At 44.3% G+C, this 20,005-nt stretch overlaps 1 protein-coding gene across 2 annotated transcripts in view; it reads right to left on the bottom strand.

Moving 5' to 3' along the window:
* The window catches only part of UBR2 (ubiquitin protein ligase E3 component n-recognin 2), a 153,317-nt gene that overhangs the window by 107,268 nt on the left and 26,044 nt on the right, over positions 1 to 20,005 (bottom strand). For both annotated transcript variants that reach the window (XM_068232986.1, XM_068232985.1), the window contains exons 3-7: positions 11,282 to 11,360; positions 9,573 to 9,683; positions 4,396 to 4,526; positions 686 to 824; positions 495 to 557 (exon numbers count right to left, since the gene is read on the bottom strand). In XM_068232986.1, coding sequence (XP_068089087.1) covers positions 495 to 557; positions 686 to 824; positions 4,396 to 4,526; positions 9,573 to 9,683; positions 11,282 to 11,360 — 523 coding nt within the window. The remainder of the gene's footprint in view (positions 1 to 494; positions 558 to 685; positions 825 to 4,395; positions 4,527 to 9,572; positions 9,684 to 11,281; positions 11,361 to 20,005) is intronic.

Genomic DNA, 20,005 nt, shown 5'->3' with positions numbered 1-20,005 from the left:
AATTTTTCTGTAGCGTTTCAGCTAGCATTTTGCGGTTTTGGGAAGCGTTTTTGGTGTAGTAGATTTCATGTATTGTTACAGTAAAGCTGTTACTGAACAGCTACTGTAACAAAAAACGCCTGGCAAACCGCTCTGAAGTGCCGTTTTTCAGAGCGGTTTGCATTTTTCCTACACTTAACATTGAGGCAGAAACGCCTCCGCAATCCAAAATCTGCAGCAGCCCGGGAGTATGCGTTTCTGCAAAACGCCTCCCGCTCTGGTGTGCACCAGCCCATTGAAATACATTACCCTAGCGGATCCGCACCCGCAAGCGGATCGCAAACCGCAGCCGAACCGCTCTGGTGTGCACTAGGCCTAAGTGAACATTTGTGGTTACCCACAATGCACCACTACTGAATATGCAAATTCTCTCATAGCCCCTGTAAGCCAGGCAAGCATCCAGAACCGCTGGGTGTAGCAAGCTGTGTAATATTCAAATCTATAGGCCCACTTACCACTATGACGGATTTTGCTTGATCACAGTTTTGAAAGTTTCCATACAGCACAGACCTCCTCCCCTGAAAGACAGAAGCCATGCATTGTTATATTGTCTGCCTGTGCGTCCATAAAGATCACAAAAACTTGAGCACCAGGTCAAATGTGAAGATTTACATTGAGAATACACAAAGCAATAAGGAGCACTCACGTCTCGGTCTACAGTGGTAGCAAAGCTTATGGCTTCCTTCTGGCTGCAGTTCACAGCCTTCTGCAGGGTGTAGATCACCTGCTCATAGGTATGGACCTCATCATTGAACAGCATGCAGTAATAGGTGTCCTCCTTCTCCCTGGAAGACAGTTACACAATGGCTCACTTACAAAAGCTAAAATGGTTTCAGAAGTTATCCTGTCACAATCTAAGAAATCTGCCATCTTAAAAAGAGAACCCGAGGTGGCTTCCTAAGAATGAAATCCGCACAGAGGCTGGGTCTGCCTTTACTGCCCAGCCTCTGTTTCTATCTCAATCCCCCCTAAGTTCCCATTGTGCTCTGATATGCCCCATAAATCACAGCCGCGCTGTCGACACGCAGCGGGCTGTGTTTACCTCTGTAGTGTCAGTCTCAGCTGCTTCCCCGCCTCCTGCATAGCTCCGGTCTCCGCCCGCGTCCCTTCCCTCCAATCAGCAGGGAGGGAAGGGATGTGGGCGGGGACCGGAGCTATGCAGGAGGCGAGAGGAGCACGCAGAGTGACACTTCAGAGGTAAACACAGCTCGCGTCGACAGCGCGGCTGTGATTTATGGGGCATAGCAGAGCGCAGGGGGAACTTAGGGGGGATTGAGATAGCAACGGAGGCTGGGCAGTATAGGCAGACCCAGCCTCCGTGTGCGGATTTCATTCTTAGGAAGCCACCTCGGGTTCTCTTTAAAGGACAACTGAAGTGAGAATATGGAGGCTGCCATACTTATTTTCTTTTAAATAATACTAGTTGCCTGGCAGCCATGCTGATTGATTTGGCTGCATTAGCATCTGAATCGCACCAGGAACAAGCATGCAGCTAATCTTGTCAGATCTGTCAATGTCAGAACCCCCTTATCTACATATGCTTGTTCAGGGACTCTATGGTTGAAAGTATTAGAGGCGGAGGATCAGCATGACAGCCAGGTAACTGGTGTTGCTTAAAAGGAAATAAACATGGCAGCCTCAATATCACTCTCCCTTCAGTTGTCCTTTAAAGAGAATCTGTATTGTTAAAATCGCACAAAAGTAAACATACCAGTGCGTTAGGGGACATCTCCTATTACCCTCTGTCACAATTTCGCCGCTCCTCGCCGCATTAAAAATGGTTAAAAACAGTTTAAAAAAGTTTGTTTATAAACAAACAAAATGGCCACCAAAACAGGAAGTAGGTTGATGTACAGTATGTCCACACATAGAAAATACATCCATACACAAGCAGGCTGTATACAGCCTTCCTTTTGAATCTCAAGAGATCATTTGTGTGTTTATTTCTCCCTGCAGTTCTCATGCACTGAAGTTTCAGGCTGCTCTTTTTTCTCCTGCAAACAGCTTTGCCCTGGTCTGTGATTCTTCAGTATGTGAACGCCCAGCCAGCTCAGAGGACGATTTATCCAGCTTGTAAAAGATAAAAGAGAAGAGAGAAGCTGCTCTAATCCTAAATAACACACAGGCAGTGTGCATAGAGGAGCCTTGAAGGGGGAATTCATAGCAGAACCACAACACTGAAGAACTTGGCAGCCTTCCAGACACAGGCTGACAAGTCTGACAAGGGAAAGATACATTGATTTATTACAGAGACTGTGATAGCACAAAGTGCTGCAGTAAGCCAGAACACATTAGAATAGCTTTTTGAACTTGTATGATGATAAAAAACAGGATGCAATTTTTGTTACGGAGTCTCTTTAAGCACTTATGGACTGTGCTTAACCACTTTATCCACCACCACATTACATCTACGTCCTCTGTGACTTCATCGAAGGCACAAGGACGTAGATATAGGTCTTGTAGCTGAAGCACAGCTGTGCACGATTGGGCTTGCTCCTGTGCAAAACCACCTGCACTATCTGCTGTAGCAATAATTGGTGAAAGGGAATATATGTTCTCTGGGCCAATAAAATTGATTTTTACTATTACAAATGCTTTTATCTTCTCAGTTCAAAGTGAAAAAAACACACTGTAGCATTATTTCAGAATTAAACATCCTCACCAAAAATTGTGACAGGAAAATAATCTAATTTTTGTAATAAACTAAAGAAATAGCCAAACAAAATGTAGTTTTTTTTTGTTTGTTTTTTTTTATGTACAGCAACACTATTTTTTAACTGAAATTGGTAAAACTGAGAAATGTGGGATTTTTTTCTATTTTTGTTTCCTATTTTTCCCATTGAAATTAATAGAAGAGGGAAAAAAATGCCATACAATTAAAACCTAGTTTGTCTGGAAAGAAACGATATATAAATCATTTAGGTGTCATAAGTAGGGATAAAGTTATGGCTAATTAAATAGGGACATAGCTAAAATGTCAAAACTTCTCTAGTCCATAAGGGGTAAACAAGGTCTGGATGCGAAGTGGTTAACCTTGCAGCCTTTCAATTTTCTAGGGATTCTTCAAGACCCCGACCGTTTATACAGCAAATCTAGCTGCAAACAGCTTCAACAGTTTATGATTATTTCTTCCTGTGATAAAATGAGAGCAGCTATGCTCATTAAAACACACAGGCAAGCTGCTCTGCATCTCCATCCCTCAGCCTGTGAAAACTCCACTTCCCACTCCTCCTCCCTTCTGCCTCTGAAATTTCTGGCTAGTAACACCTCCTCTTCCTGCCCAGACTAAGCTCCTATAAGCCCTTGCTTATGGTCTCAGAGTGCCTTGGCACTGGAGGAGCTGTGGACGAGGCTTGTTTAGTTTATAGGGAATTAGGGTATTAAAACAAAACAAAAAAAGTATTTGGCTTGAGGAATGTCCTATAAACTATAACTAAGATAAGGAACACAAATATGCAATGAGTAAAAGTTTATCTCGGATACACTTTAAAGTGAACCTCCGGACTAAAAATCTACTCAGCAGAACTGAAAAGCCTTGGCGTTTCTTTAACAGTTTCACAGCATTAGAACTTTGTTTTTCTTACCAAAGCATCATTTTTAGCTGCATTTTTAGCTAAGCTCCACCCATCAAAAAAAACTGCCTGGGCTTTTTCCCCGATGCTGTGCAAAGCATGATGGGATTTCCTATGTTGTTATTCACGTTGCCTAGCAACTGGGAGGGGTGATCAGCACACAGGACAGTTGTAACTGTGTCTCATGCTCCCTGTCACCTCCTTTCAACCAAAAAGATGGCTGCCCTCATGAAATCAAACATTGCCTGTTCTTTTAAAACAGAGTGGGTAAGAGATTGTATTACCTATCTATCTTAATTAACATAACTAACGTAAATTAATGACAGTATGTTTGTTTAGGCTGTAGTTCCTCTTTAAGCACAATTCAAGGTGTGCTTTAAAGCGCACCTCTGGTGTACAACTGAAACTAATAATATAACCAAAGATATCAAGTTATAGCAGAGCTGCACATTCTGTTTCTAATACAACTCATCAAAAGCGCAATATCAGCCAATCGCAAAGCAATTTACTGGCGATTAGATTTTCCAATTCTAGTTTAGGGAAACGAGAATTGTATTGAGATTGCCACCAAAATGCTGTATGCAGCGTGTTTGCGATCAATACAAAAGGCGAGCGCTGCTGGGAGAATGGTCCCATTGGGATACATTTGTCACAGCACTGCGCTGATTGCTGGCAAAACAGTGAAAATGTTCCTCAAAAGAGCCCGAATGTGAACCCGCCTTTGTGTGTGTCGCAGAGAACATTGATGCTGGGAAGAAGTAAATAGCAGAAAATGAATACTTACGCACACTCCAGCCCAGGGGGCAGCTCGTTCTCCTTCTCCCAGGTGAGTATATCCACGGTAAATTGAAACAGGATTGCAAAAATGTTGTAAGCCCGAGCTACCATGTCCTCCGACAGCTGAATCAGAGGATCCTGGGAATAGGAGGGAAAGAGATTACTCATAGCAACCCAAGTCTAAGTGGCTATGAAAAAAAATAAAAATAAATAAAGGCGAACTTTAAGGTGTAAGATAAGAGTATCCCCCTAGCTATGGCATTTTTTGCTCAAGTAAACAAACAAGTTTAAAGGAATCCTGAGATGAACAACGCTGTAGTTGGCTCCCAGTGATCACGGAGCTCTGCTGTCATAGCGACGGCAGAGCGATCGGGCCGCATTGGCGGCAGGGCGTCACAATCGGTGGTAGCAGGGGAAGCATGCGGCATGCTAACTAAAATCTACGCCCCGTCAGGGATAGTTTACTCAGCAAATCTGGCTGCAAACAGCTTCAACAGTATATGATGATTTACTCCTGTAATACAATGGGCTTGATTCACAAAGCAGTGCTAACTGTTAGCACGCCTGTGAAAACCCCTTTAGCACGCCTAAAAGAGCTTTTCGCGTGCTAATTTGCGCAGGAAGTTATGCGCGCAAAACTTTATGCGCACAGTAAACCTTTATGCGCGCATAAAGGTTTAAGCGTGTAAAGTTTTGCGCGCATAACTTTGCGCGCAATTTCTTAAAGCTTTGTGCGTGCTAACTACTTAGCACCCTAGTTAGCACGCCCAAAGCCTTTAGGCACGCTAACTAGGTTAGCACCGCTATGTGAATCGAGCCCTATGAGTGCGGCCATGTTCTGTTTGTCATCATTACACACAGGCAAACTGCTCTGCATCTCCAGCCCTCAGCCTGTGGAAAATTCACTCCTCTCTGCCTCTGAAATCTCTGGCTAGTAACCTCCTCCTCCTCTTGCCCAGACGGAGCTCCCATAAGCCTTTGCTACATAAGTGCCTTGGCGTTTTGGAGAAGCTGTGGGCGAGGCTTGTTTAGTTTATAGGGAATTAAAGTATTAAAACAAAACAAAAGTATTATGCTTGAGGAATGCCCTATAAACTATATAAAAGGAACACAATTATGCAATGAATAAAAGTTCATCTCGGATCAACTTTAAGCAATACCAGTTGCCTGGCAGCCCTGCTGATCCTCTGCCTCTAATACTTTTAAGCCATAGCCCCTGAACAAGCATGGAGCAGATCAGGCATTTCTGACATTGTCAGATCTGCCAAGATTAGCTGCATGCTTGATTCTGGTGCGATTCCGACACAGCCAAATAGATCAGCAGGGCTGCCAGGCAACTTGTATTGTTTAAATTGGAATTAAATACGACAGTCTCCATCTTCTTCACACTTTAGGTTCCCTTTAAATCCAACAAATGATCTTAACACATATCAGGAGGTGGTACAAGTGGTTACTCACAGGGCTGCGGAGTCGGTACAAAAATCTTCCGACTCCAACTCAGACTCCTTGGTTTATGAAACCACAACTCCAACTCCGGGTACCCAAAATTGCCCCGACTCCGACTCTTTAGTGTAATACTTAACAGGGCTGTGAATTTTGTATAAAAATCATCCGACTCCTTAGTTTATGAAATCAACGACTCTGACTCCGGGTGCCCAAAATTGCCCCAACTCCGACTCCTCGACTCCGACTCCACAGTCCTGGTTACTCAACCTTTATTCTCTAACTCCCCTTAAAGGTAGCCAAGCACCACTTTTTTTCTGCATTCTGTCCTGGTTTCTAATGGCTATAAGGCCTCTTGCACACTGCAAGCGATTCAGATTCCACTTTTTAATCGGTTTTTACATCTGCTTCCGATTCAGATTTGCAGCTTGCTCCCTGCACACTGCAAATCGGAATCTGAATCTGATGTAAAAACCGATTAAAAAGCGGAATCTGAATCGGAATCGCTTGCAGTGTGCAAGAGGCCTAAGAGCGCCCATGTTCCCCCTCACCTTCTAGCTGCCCATTATTTATCCAGGAGGTGGTGTGAAGATAGCACCTGTGGCTTCTGTAAACTTTTTGAAGCATAGTGTCCAACATCTCCAACCCACCTGCTGATGAAAGCTCTGCTCATGTGTGCAATAAAATAAATTACAGCAGCCTGAAGTTTCTGTGGTTGGGGGCAGGCCTCAGAAGTAGGATAATAAAGGCTTCTGCTAAACTTTTATATGTAAAAAGAAGAGTTAAAAATGTATTTTTTTTTATAATGAGCCACATTGTTGGCATGCATCTCTAATGTGCTATTGAGATGCCCTTGGTGCTAAAAATAGTGCATGGTTCACAAACTTTTATGGTTAAAAGGCTTAACAAAATCCTCTGCTATGTGGTATGTTGACCAGACAGATGCATGTTGGGAGAATTGCACCAGTAGGTAAGGCTGCCGAAAGCCCCACCCAGTCCCTGCTTCACTGTAGCTCTGCAACTGAAGAAGTTCGCCTTTCAAAAAAATCTTTATTAAACAGAACAGAACTTAAAGAGAACCCGAGGTGGATTTGAAGAATATTATCTGCATACAGAGGCTGGATCTGCCTATACAGCCCAGCCTCTGTTGCTATCCCAAACCCCCCTAAGGTCCCCCTGCACTCTGCAATCCCTCATAAATCACAGCCACGCTGCTGACAAACAGCTTGTCAGAGCTGGCTGTGTTTATCTCTATAGTGTCAGTCTGCTGCTCTCCCCGCCTCCTGCAGAACTCCAGTCCCCGCCTGCATCCCTTCCCTCCCTGCTGATTGGAGAGAAGGGACGGGGGCAGGGACCGGAGCTATGCAGGAGGCGGGGGAGCATCTGAGACTGACACTACAGTTGTAAACACCGCCTCACAGCACGGCTGTGATTTATGAGGGATTGCAGAGTGCAGGTGGACCTTAGTGGGGTTTGGGATAGTAACAGAGGCTGGGCTGTATAGGCAGATCCAGCCTCTGTATGCAGATAACATTCTTTAAACACACCTCGGGTTCTCTTTAACCACTTAAGCCCGAAGGGTTGAAATTTTTTTACATCCGAGCAACTTTCACCCCCCATTCATTTGCCAATAACTTTATCACTACTCATCACAATTAAATTGATCTATGTCTTGTTTTTTCCGCCACCAATTAGGCTTTCTGTGGGTGGTATATTTTGCTAAGAGCCACTTTACTGTAAATGCATTTTAACAGGAAGAATAAGAAAAAAATGGAAAAAATTCATTATTTCTCAGTTTTCAGCCATTATAGTTTTAAAATAATACATGCCTTTATAATTAAAACTCATGTATTGTATTTGCCCATATGCCCCGGGTATTTCACCGTTAAAATTATGTCCCTATCACAATGTATGGCAACAATATTTTATTTGGAAATAAAGGTGCATTTGTTCCGTTTTGCGTCCATCACTGTTTAGAAGCCCATAATTTATTAAATCATATTGATATACTCCTTTGACATGAATATTTAAAAAGTTCAGACCCTTAGGTAACTATTTATGTTTTTGTTTTTTTTATTATTGTAATTTTTTTATTTTTTTTATTTAAACTTGTATGTGGGTATTTTTTGGTGTGGGAGGTAAACAGGGTTTTTTTTTATATATTTATAGGTTTATTCTTAAAACTTTTTTTTTTTTGGGTGTAATTTGCTATTTGGCCACAAGATGGCCAGAATCAAAAAGTCCTGGGAGCGATCGATCTCGCTCCCAGGCAGAAGAAAGGAGACCAGAGCTCAGAAAAGCCGCAGCGTCTGAAGAGACGCTGTCGTCTTTTCTCCGGGGGGGTCCGATCAGCGAAAGGGATTTATAATCCCTTTCACTGATCGGTGGGCTAGCGGCCAGCAGCGGGGGCGCGCACGGGGGGGGGGGGGGGCCGCGGGCGCGCGCGCGACCCGCGGGAGTGCGCGCAGCCCAACTGGACGAGAAATCTCGTCCAGTTGGGCTTAAGTGGTTAAAGAGAACCCGAAGTGGGTTTGAAGAATATTATCTGCATACAGAGGCTGGATCTGCCTATATAGCCCAGCCTCTGTTGCTATCCCAAACCCCCCTAAGGTCCCCCTGCACTCTGCAATCCCTCATAAATCACAGCCACGCTGCTGACAAACAGCTTGTCAGAGCTGGCTGTGTTTATCTCTATAGTGTCAGTCTGCTGCTCTCCCCGCCTCCTGCAGAACTCCAGTCCCCGCCTGCATCCCTTCTATCCCTGCTGATTGGAGGGAAGGGACAGGGGGCAGGGACCGGAGCTATGCAGGAGGCAGGGGAGCAGCTGAGACTGACACTACAGATGTAAACACAGCCTCACAGCATGGCTGTGATTTATAAGGGATTGCAGAGTGCAGGGGGACCTTAGTGGGGTTTGGGATAGCAACAGAGGCTGGGCTGTATAGGCAGATCCAGCCTCTGTATGCAGATAACATTCTTTAAACACACCTCGGGTTCTCTTTAAAGATGGCATTCTAAATTTAGCACAGGTGAATGGCTAGATTAAATGGGCAGACACATTTTAGTTGGGAGACTAAATAAATAGTAAAAAATGTAAGCACTAAAATTCAGGGCTGTGGAGTCTGAGTTGGATTTGAAGTCGGTGGTTTCATAAACTGAGGAGTCGGAATATTTTTGTACCGACTCCACAGCCCTGCTAAAATGTCAATCAAAGCAGGTCTGTAAAGAATGACATTCACACATCCTGAAAGCGGGTCTGAGATGAAAAACTATCTATAACAAGTAACTTGTCTATACATCTTATCTAAAGTTTAGATCGTTTACACAACAAATCTAGCTGCATACAGCTTTAATAGAATATGATTATTTCTTCCTGTGATACAATGACAGCAGCCATGCTGTTTGTAAACATTACACAGAGGCAGGCTTATCTGTATCTTCTGTGGAAAAAAAAACAAATCCCCCCTCCTCCCCTCTGAAATCTCTGGCTAGTAATACCTCCCCCACCTCCTGCCCACATTGAGCTCCCATAAGCCCTTGCTACTGCCAAGGCTCTCTGAAAACCTGTGGGTGTGGCTTGTTTAGTTTATAGGGAATTAGAGTATTAAAACAAAAAAGTATTTGGCTTGAGGAATGCCCTATAAACTATAGGAAAGGAACACAATTATGCAATGAGTAAAAGTTCATCTCGGATCCACTTGAAGTTCACCTTTATAAGCACACAGAATCACCATGTCTTACCTCAGTCTCGCTCTCTGATATGTTCATGCCGTGCTTCTGGCAGTACGGGCCTTCCTTCCATGCTTCAGCATCTCCACAGTCACAGAAGCCTCCACCCCCAGAGGTGGTCATCTGGAACAAAGGGATCACGTAAGGCAACTTTTTGTCGGATTATCTAAAGCCCAATTCCAAAAATGATTTTCTCCTCCTCACTTCCTTCTGCCCCCACCACCTAAAAGATAGTAAAGACGACTTCCCTTCCCCCACCTAACACCTACAGGAGTCCTCAACTTTCAAAGTTTGCATGGCATGTCCTTCACAGTGGACTGCTGTTCACATTGCCCCCTGAACCCTTCCTGAATGTTCAGACACCGTCTCCATCCCTGGGCCCCACCTACAAATGACAGGAAGGTTGAGTGGCAGTCTGGAAGCTATCCCACAACCCCCTGGGATAGTTGCATCTGAACGAAACAAAAATTTGCAAGGTGGCCACACCTTCAGTGTCCTCCATAAACTGTGCGGCCCCCTCAGCTGCGCTGGGCTCCCATCTGTGTCGGAGCTATGCCAACTGTTTAAAGCTCCAACTTAAAGGACAACTGAAGAGAGAGGTATATGGAGGCTGCCATGTTTATTTCCTTTTAAGCAATACCAGTTGCCTGGCAGCCCTGCTGATCCCCTGCCTCTAATACTATTAGCCATAGCCCCTGAACAAGCATGCAGCAGATCAGGCGTTTCAGACTTTAAAGTCAGAGCTGACAAGACTAGCTGTATGCTTGTTTCTGGTGTTATTGAGATACTACTGCAGAGAAAGACCAGCAGGGCTGCCAGGCAACTGGTATTGATTAAAAGGAAATAAATATGGCAGCCTCCGTATACCTCTTACTTCAGTTCCCCTTTAATCCATTTAGAGCAAGGGCATATCCCTGTCCACGCCATCTTCGATTGTGCTCCCAAATAGCTGCGCACAACAGCCGGGAGGTTTCTGGGCATGCACGGCTCAGAAATGCATAATTGCGCATGCCAAAGATGCGCTCGGCCATGGGTTCTGCACACAGGAACAGGTCCCGCAGAGTGGAAAGAGCAAGCTTCAGCTGTGAAAGGGGGAGGGGGGGGAGGCAGAGGGCAATAGCATATGGGCACTTGATGTGATGTAAACACGCATCCAGATTGCTCTCCGGGTGCGTGCTGCAGAAATCTGTGCGATTTTGACAACAAACATTTGAAAGTATAGGCAGCGGTTCCCGCCCACCAATTTGGTGACGATTCGGCTGCATTCCGCCAATGTGGAAACGCGCCCGGTTCGGTTCCCACTTGCACCAGATCACACATGCTCCAAGGGTCCGCAGTGATGCGACGGGAGCCCGGGGCAGACGTGTTACCACGATAGGCTATATGGGGGAAAGCATCTGCTCTTACGGGGTAATTGCTAACTGCACAGAAGTGCGGTCTGCTTACTGCAACAGATTCAATGGATCCTTTGCAAAGTGACAAATAGGAGCTGCTCCCTGTCAGTTTAGCAATGAGTATAGAGAACGAACAAAATAAAAAAAGTATTCACAACTCAAGTGGGAACAGAGCCTAAAGCGCCACTTTGAGGACCTGCAGTACCCGCATGCGGCTCACCAAACCCGACTGCAAGAGGCTCATTATACAGGGATACATCACTGGCTCAACACATGGTCACAACACATACAGAACCTTATCTAACGAGAAGGTAGAGGTCACCATACCCGATAGCGATGCTCCTTGTGAACACTTCCCAGAAAGCACACCATGCACAGCACACATGTCGGGTCCACTGCGCAATCTCTGGAAAACACAAAACAATCAGCGTGAATTCACCAGAGGTTACAGGAATATCCCAGTGATCATCCAGCCAATCAGAAACATTCGTGTAAATAGGGTGAGGGGTGAGTGCGTGCGCGTGCGCTGAGGGGCAGGTTGGAGGTTCCAAAATATGCTTAAAGGGACTCCGAGCAGTGCAGAAACTATGGAAAGATGCATATCATTTTAAAGCTCTTTTTCTCCTCTTTCCGATGATATATAAACCGCTGCCCTACACCTTTTAGTTTTCGCTATTTTCGCGATTGAAATTGCCGCGGCCGCGATTTCAATCACGAAAATAAAGAAAACTAAAAGGCGTAGGGCAACGATTTAGGTGTCGCCAGAAAGAGGAGAAAGAAAGCTTTAAAATGATATCCATCTTTCCATAGTTACATTGTATTACACAGGCCGACTTTTTCTGCTGAATGGAGCTGCTGACACTGGGGAAAGTGTCGTCCTGTGTAATACAACTATGGAAAGATGGATATCATTTTAAAGCTCTCTTTCTCCTCTTTCTGGCGACACCTAAATCGTTGCCCTACGCCTTTTAGTTTTCTTTATTTTCGTGATTGAAATTGCGGCCGCGGCAATTTCAATCGCGAAAATAGCGAAAACTAAAAGGCGTAGGGCAGTGGTTTATATATCATTGGAAAGAGGAGAAAGAGAGCTTTAAAATGATGTGCATCTTTCCATAGTTTCTGCACTGCTCGGAGTCCCTTTAAAGTGGATCCGAGATGAAATTTTACTCATTGCATAATTGTGTTCCTTTCCTATTGTTTATAGGGCATTCCTCAAGCCAAATACTTTGTTTTTTGTTTTAATACTCTAATTCCCTATAAACAAAACAAGCCTCGCCCACAGGTTTTCAGAGAGCCTTAGCATTTTCAGACAGTAGCAAGGGCTCATGGGAGCTCAGTCTGGGCAGGAGGAAGGGGAGGTATTACTAGCCAGAGATTTCAGAGGCAGAGGGGAGGAGGGGGAGGGATTAGGTTTTTTTCACAGGCTGAGTGCTGAAGATGCAGATAAGCCGGCCTCTGCGTAATGTTTACAAACAGAACATGACCGCTGCCATTGTATCACAGGAAGAAATAATCATATTCTATTGAAGCTGTTTGCAGCTAGATTTGCTGTGTAAACTATCTAAACTTTAGATAAGATATATAGACAAGTTAGTTGTTATAGTTAGTTTCTCATCTCGGATCCGCTTTAAAGAGGAGCTGTCAGCCATACTATCTCAGAAAAAAAAAACACATATATAAGTAGATAAATACTTGCTCTACTGACATAACCTATGTATTGCAATGTCCACATTTTGATTTTAGTGATTTTTCTACAGTAAGAAAAAAAATCCTCCTTAGCATTTTTCATTTTCACTGTGGCTATTTTAAAGCCAATCCTGATGTCATTTCCCGCCTTATGCTGGGTACACACCATACAATTTTCTGTTCTATTATCCATTAGATCGGTTTACCGATCTATTTCTATTCACTTCTATGATAATTTGACCAGAAAAACTATCGAAAATAAGATCGAACATGACGGAAATTATCTATCGAACCATCTATCTAACAGAAAATAGTAGGGCATGTACCTAGCATAACTCCTCTGGCTGATTGTGTATGCATCCACTACAGAATGTGCGTTGTCTCAGCATGAGAAATATTGGCCAATCAGAGAACAGGTGTGGGAGGGGAAACAGGAAGGAAAGAGGCTTCAACCAATCAGGCTGCATTAGTTAAAGGATACTCGAGGGGACATGACGAGCTAGACATGGGTATGTACAGTGCCTAGCACACAAATAACTATGCTGTGTTCCTTTTTTTCTTTCTCTGCCTGAAAGAGTTAAATATCAGGTATGTAAGTGGCTGACTCAGTCCTGACTCAAGCTACGTACACACATGTGACAACGATCGTTTGTTGTGAACGACGAGCGAACTTTTAATTGACAAAAGAACGACCCAAGTAAAGTTATTTTTTAAATGTGTGTAACAATCTGATCGTTAGAACGAACGTTACATCCCGTAAAGCAACTATTGCGCTTGCGCATAAAAATAAAAAGTTCCATGAAGAAATAGTGAAATGCACATGTCAAGCCAGGTACGAACGACCGTTTCCAACGATATACTACTTTTGCAAACGATCGTCGTTGGAAAAAATCCGCCAAGCTAGATTGTTCGTTTTTAACGATACAGCTCGTCCGTCGTTAGACTTAATGGTCGTTGGCTGCTTTTTTTTTTAACGATCGTCGTTTGAAATGATCGGCGAACGATCGTTTCAAACGACTATACTCGCATGTGTGTACGCACCTTTAGACAGGAAGTGTGACCCTCACTGATAAGAAATGCCAACTATAAAACACTTTCCTAGCAGAAAATGGCTTCTGAGAGCAGGAAAGAGATAAAGAGGGTCAATAGTTCAAAGATTTTAGCTCTGGCATACCTTGATTAAAGTGTCATTGAGCAAAAACTATAAAACAGTTAAAAAAACGTAAAAAGTAGATTTAAACATAAAATAAAACTGTGGAATATCTTAAAAAGTCATTTTTAGGAGAAGGAAGATAGATACAATTCTTTATTTCAGTAGTTTATTTTCGCCTCGGGTGTCCTTTAAGTCTGAGAAGAAAGTAGAGAAGCAAAAAAGGACAACCCAGCATGCCCTGCAACTTTCTTTTTGTGTACCAAATTTTGTGTGTACCAAAGAGTCAGGTAAACTGGGGAATGCTCATTTAACAACAAGAAAAGTAATCGTGATTTTAACTTTTGGATTGCCTGGTTAGCATCCTTATTACTTGTTTACCAGATAAAAAGAAAGAATTGATTCTTGATTTTATGCCCGACAGTTACACTTTAATAACCATAATGCTGGGAACATGCACTGCAATTTCCCATCCAATCACCAGTCGGCCGGACATGTCCAAACTGATCCCAATCCATAAAAGGGTTGTTTTTCCGAAAATAACTTTGCAAAATCAATCATTTTCTCGATTAGAAAAAGATTGGACATGTCGGAAATAATTGCCTGATTCCTGCTGATCGCACTGGAAGTTTTAGATGAGTCAACGACACCGGCCAGGGGTCAGTCTGTCATTGCGATATGGAATTCTGCCACTGCCAAGCGCACCCGATCAAGCCCCTGCGAACGAGATTTATTCCGCCATTCCTGATTGATCTGTTTGACTGGTTTTGGACAGAAATCGTTCGAAAGATCGATCAGGTGGCCATATTGCAGCACTGATTCTCTCCTAATTTGATAAAATGATCTATTCGGAAGGTCAATCAGGCCGCTATATAAAGTATTGTACAGGCAACCCTTATGCTAGGGACACATGATGCAATTTCCCATCAGATCGTCTTGCATCATGTGTACATTTCCAAACTGATCCTGATCTATAACGGGATCGATGTTTAGATGATTACTTCAAAATATCGATCTGGTTATTGATCGAGAGCCAATAGGCTAAGTCAGAAATAATCGGTGCTACCCATCAATCTGACGGTTGCAAAGTGTGTACCTAGCATTAAAGGGAACCTTAAAGTGTACCAGAACTGGTATACATACCTGGGGCTTCCTCCAGCCCCATACGCACGGATCGCTCTCACAGCTCCGATACCGGGTCCCGTCACTTCCGTTTGTCACGGGCAGTCTGACGTAAGAGAAGTGCGCTGTTTGCGTATCTCCCAGCAGCCGCCGGAGAGATACGTAGAGGGCGCACTTCTCCTGCGTAGACTGGCCCTGGCTGACGTAAGTGACGGGGCCCCGTAACAGAGCTGCGGGAAGACTGAGGACGGCAGCGTGGGAGCGATCAGTGCATATGAGGCTGGACAAAGCCCCAGGTATGTATAAAACATTTTCTTTAGAACAGCTCTGGTACACTTTAACTAAGAGGGATATGGATGTTTCCTTTTAAACAATACCAGTTGCTTGTCAGTCCTGCTGATCTCTTTGGCGGCAGTAGTGGCTGAATCACACACCTGAAACCAGCATGCAGCTAATCCAGTCTGACTTCAGTCAGAGCACCTGATCTGCATGCTTGTTCAGGGGCTGTGGAATTCACCTCTAAACTGCCACAGATTCAGAAGTGCTTAAAGAGGTAGTGAAAATCTTAAAATTTAAAACACATACAAATAAGAAATACGTTTCTTCCTGAGTAAAATTAGCCATAAATTACTTCTCTCCTTTCTTGCTTTCACTTACAGTAGGTAGTAGAAATCTGAATCTGACAAAACTGACAGGTTTTGGGCTAGTCAATCTCTCCAAAGGGGATTCTCAGCACGGCCTTTATTCTTTATAAGGGCACTCCTTGAAAAAGATTTATACAAAGATGCTGGCCAGCCTCCCTGCTCACCGTACACTTTTTTGGCAGTTGGACGGAGCAACTGCCATTTACTAAGTGCATTTCGAAAATAGAGAAATCCCTGTGTCTGGTCTGTCAGATTTCTACTACCTTCTGTAAGTGACAGCAACATCGGAGAAAAGTAATTTATGGCTCATTTTACTCTGAAAGAAATGAACTTCTTAACTGTATAAGTTTACATATATTTTAAATTAAGATTATCGCGACAGAGGTCCTTTAATAGCAGTTCTACAGATAGTGCAGCAGTGCAGGCTAGGCAAGATTTGTGAAGGGCTCCTCCCCCCAGGTGTCCTGTGAAGCGGTTTTATGCTTAACCCTGCCAGTGCTGGACATTGATGCAATGTAGCAGATATATTGGTTACCTCAGCAACAGCAATTCCCCTCACACACTGCACTGCCTGAGAGACATTCCTAACTCCTCCTATTTTACAACAGTTTTAGAAGGAAACTGGCCCATCTAGTTATTTCTTAAGATGCCTGAGACAGTTCTGCATGGATTTCTGAAAACCTACCAATATTTTGTCTCACTTATGATAAATGTCCCCCTGTATAGGGGAGGGTGGGTGCCTCTAGACACCAGGGAACCGTATAGGGGAGGGAGGACCACTAGACACCAGAGAACATTATAAGGGAGGAAGGTGGCCAGTAGACCTTGAGGTTGGCCAGCGACTTGGTCCCAGTGTACATTGTTCGGCCCACTTTGTATTTGAGTTTGACACCCCAGATCTAGCAGATCAACTCACACGCACTACTGTTTGGCTGATATCATGCAAGAGTCATTGGAACAACGTCTTTGTTTGGACCGCAGCCATTTTGTGCAGTCAGTCATTCCTCTTGCGCTCACAGCATGTTAATGAATTGGTTGTTCAATTGCTTGGTGCGCGAAAATAGAAGTCGTGTAACCGGTTTGTCGTGGGATCAACCGCATTCTTTGTTGGATGTGTGTACGCACCTTTAGCTTTACACTCTGTGCTTATCTCTGCCCGAGTAAGCGGTCAACCTTCCCACATTGCTTTATGACTAGTACACACCATGCAATTTACCGTCCTATTATAATATATATAGGTCGAATCGATTATTTACAACAGATCCAATCTGATTTCCGATTTTTTTTTCTGATCGATTTTGTATAGAAGGAATAGGAAAATCAATCAGAAATCAGATCGGACCTGTCGGCAATATCTGATTCGAGCCGTCCATTAAGGTCTGGTCAGATAGGCAGTCAAAGCGATTATTTCCGACAGGTCCGATATGACTTACGATCGTTTTTGCTGATCAATTTTGTATAGAAGTGATCAGAAAAACGATCAGAATTCGGATCGGACATGCCGGAAATAACTGATTCGACCTGTCTGTTGGGAATTTGCATGGTGTGTACCAGACTTTAAACCAGGACTGTGGAATCGAGGAGTCGGAGCAATTTTGGGTACCTGGAGTTGGATGTTTCATAAACTGAGAAGTCGGACGATTTTTGTACCAACTCCACAGTCCTGCGTTAAAGAGTAACTATCGAGCATAAAATAAAAAATCAATTCTTTATTTTTATCTGGTAAACAAGTAATAAGGATGCTAACCAGGCAATCCAAAAGTTAAAATCACTATTACTTTTCTTGTTGATAAATGATCATTCCCCAGTTTACCTGACTAATTTGGTACACACAAAATTTGGTACACAAAAAGGAAGTTGCAGGGCATGCTGGGTTGTCCTTTTTTGCTTCTCTACTTTCCCCACAGACTTAACCACCCTGGCGGTCTATTAATTGCGCCAGGGCAGCTGCACAGCACTATTTTTTTTTTTTTTTCTAAATCATGTAGCTAGCCTAGCGCTAGCTACATGACAGCCGGTGAGCATCGGTATCACCCCGCCTCTTCCGATCACCTCCGGCAATCAGAGCAAACAGGAAATCCCTTTCAGAACAGGATTTCCTGTTTGGCTTCCCCCGTCGCCATGGCGACGATCGTGATGACGACAGAGGGAGTCCCGGTCCACCCCTCAGCGCTGCCTGGTACTGTTTGGCCAGGCTGCGGGGGGGGAGGTGAGGGGTTTGGGGGGGGGGGGGGGCGTCCTGTTACGCGCCAGGTAGCGGCGGAGAGCTAGCAAAGTGCTAGCTGCGTATTTAAAAAAAGAAAAAATTGTGAAAATTGGCCCAGCAGGGCCTGAGAAATCCACCGCGGCAGTATTGGACGAGCTGAGCTCGTCATTACCGCCAAGGTGGTTAACTAATGCAGCCTGATTGGCTGAAGCCTCTTTCCCTCCTGTTTTCCCCTCCAACACCTCTGTTCCTCTCTGATTGGCCAATATTTCTCATACTGAGACAGTGCACTTTCTATAGTGAAGGGCAGGCAATGCATACACAACCAGGCAGAGGAGAGTAAGGGAGGAAATGGCATCAGGATTGGCTACAAAATAGCCACACTTAAAATGGGAAATGCTAAGAAAGATTTGTGTTTTTTTTACTGTAGAAAAATCACCAAAATCAAAACGTGGACAGTGCAATACATCTGTTATGTAAGTAGAGCAAGTATTTATCTACTCATATATGTGATTTTTTTTTTTCTGAGATAGTATGTCTGACAGCTCCTCTTTAATGCTGGGCATAGACGGTTCGTTTTTCTTTATCAATCGAGCCGCTGATGGCTTGATTGATAATTTCCGACAGATCCGATCACCGAGCGGATCGATACCCTCGGGCGGAAAATAGCAGAAATCGAGCGGAAGATAAGGAAGCACCCGCGGGGACGAGCGGGAATCGATCCGGCAGCTAATCGAGCCGCAGAAACGAACCGTCTATGCCCAGCATTAGGGCTGGTTCAGACAGGCGTTTTTGTGGCGTTTCAGACGCAGCGTTTTTTGGGATCTACTGCCATCCCATGCAAGTGAATGGGAGCGTTTAGAGCTGGCTTTTGCAGGCTTTCATGAAAGCCTGCTGGTAGATCCTGGCGTTGCGTCTAGTCTCGAAAGCAACATGCTGCTTTCAGAGGCGGTAAACACCAGGAAACAATAGCCGAGACCAGAACTGCTAGCCTTGAACGCTTCCCAAAAGCCTTCAAAAGCTAGCTTTTAAACGCTGGCGTTTGAACGCAATGCCAAGCGAAAGCTCAGCAGACGCCCGTGTGAACCAGCCCTTAAAGGGTAAACTTTGTTTCAACAGTAATAATTACCTCTCTGTAGAAATGCTGATAACATAGTTTGGAGAACAGGCTACTGCTGAGTCACATTTGCAATGTCAACAGCAGCAGCAGACATTTCACAGTAATGCCAGGTGCACACCATATAAAGGGGCCCATAGACTTAAGGGGCCCATACACTCAGACGATTTTTGGCCGATCAAAATCGATCGATTGCAAATCGATTGACCAATTGACCGATTTCGATCAATTTTGATTGATTTCAATCGATCTGGCAGGCTGGAAAATCTAGGTCAATCTGTTGAGATTGCTTATCATTTTGCATTGGCCCTAATGGAAATCTGATGGCAAAAAAATGCTATCAGATCGATTTTCAATAGATTTCAAACTGAAATCTATTGGAAATCTGTTCCTAGTAAAAAATTTTCCTAAACACATCAGATAGATCAGAAATCTATCTGATGATCCATCTGCTGCTAATCTAACGAGTGTATGGCCACCTTTATACTATTTCCCGCCGATACACAGCAGATTCAATCACTATGATCGAATCTGCTGTGAAATTGTTGCGCAAACGATCGTCCGAAATCGATCCTTCCCGTCGATCCGTCCGTGCGGAAGATTTCGCTCGATCGCCGGCGGGACGGGAGTGCGTCGATGGCGGCGTTCGAATGTCCGACGCTAGTGGTAATATATTAGCTGATCCGGCCGGCATGTGTCCCCACTGTCTCTTCTGGGCTCCAGGACTCTGGCTGGCTTCACTCGTCGGGGAAGTTTAATTAAACAGTAGAGCGCCCTCTACTGTTTAAACTTCCCCGGACAGGAAGTGCAGTGAAGCAGGAGCCCTGGAGCCCAGAGCGGAGAAGAGGCAGCGGAGACCTGGGTACTCGCGCCGGCCGGATCAGGTAATGTATGCAGGGGGGGGCGGCAGCTCCACAGATTGTGAATCGGTTTCATAGTGAAATAGATTCAAAATCTGTTTGTAGTGTAGGCAGCCAATAGATCCCTCTTTGATCAGATTCGATCACAGAGGGATTTATCTGCTGGTCGATCTGGTGGCAATCTACCAGTGTATGGCAGCCTTACGTTTCACTTCAGATCACATTTCCGCCTCAAGTGATAGACAACCTTTCCCTGGCAAAGGGCA

The sequence above is a fragment of the Hyperolius riggenbachi genome, chromosome 4, assembly GCF_040937935.1.
Source record: "Hyperolius riggenbachi isolate aHypRig1 chromosome 4, aHypRig1.pri, whole genome shotgun sequence".
NCBI classification, from domain to species: domain Eukaryota; kingdom Metazoa; phylum Chordata; class Amphibia; order Anura; family Hyperoliidae; genus Hyperolius; species Hyperolius riggenbachi.
Note: the sequence above shows the minus strand (reverse complement) of the source record. Positions and strands in the feature narration are given on the sequence as shown.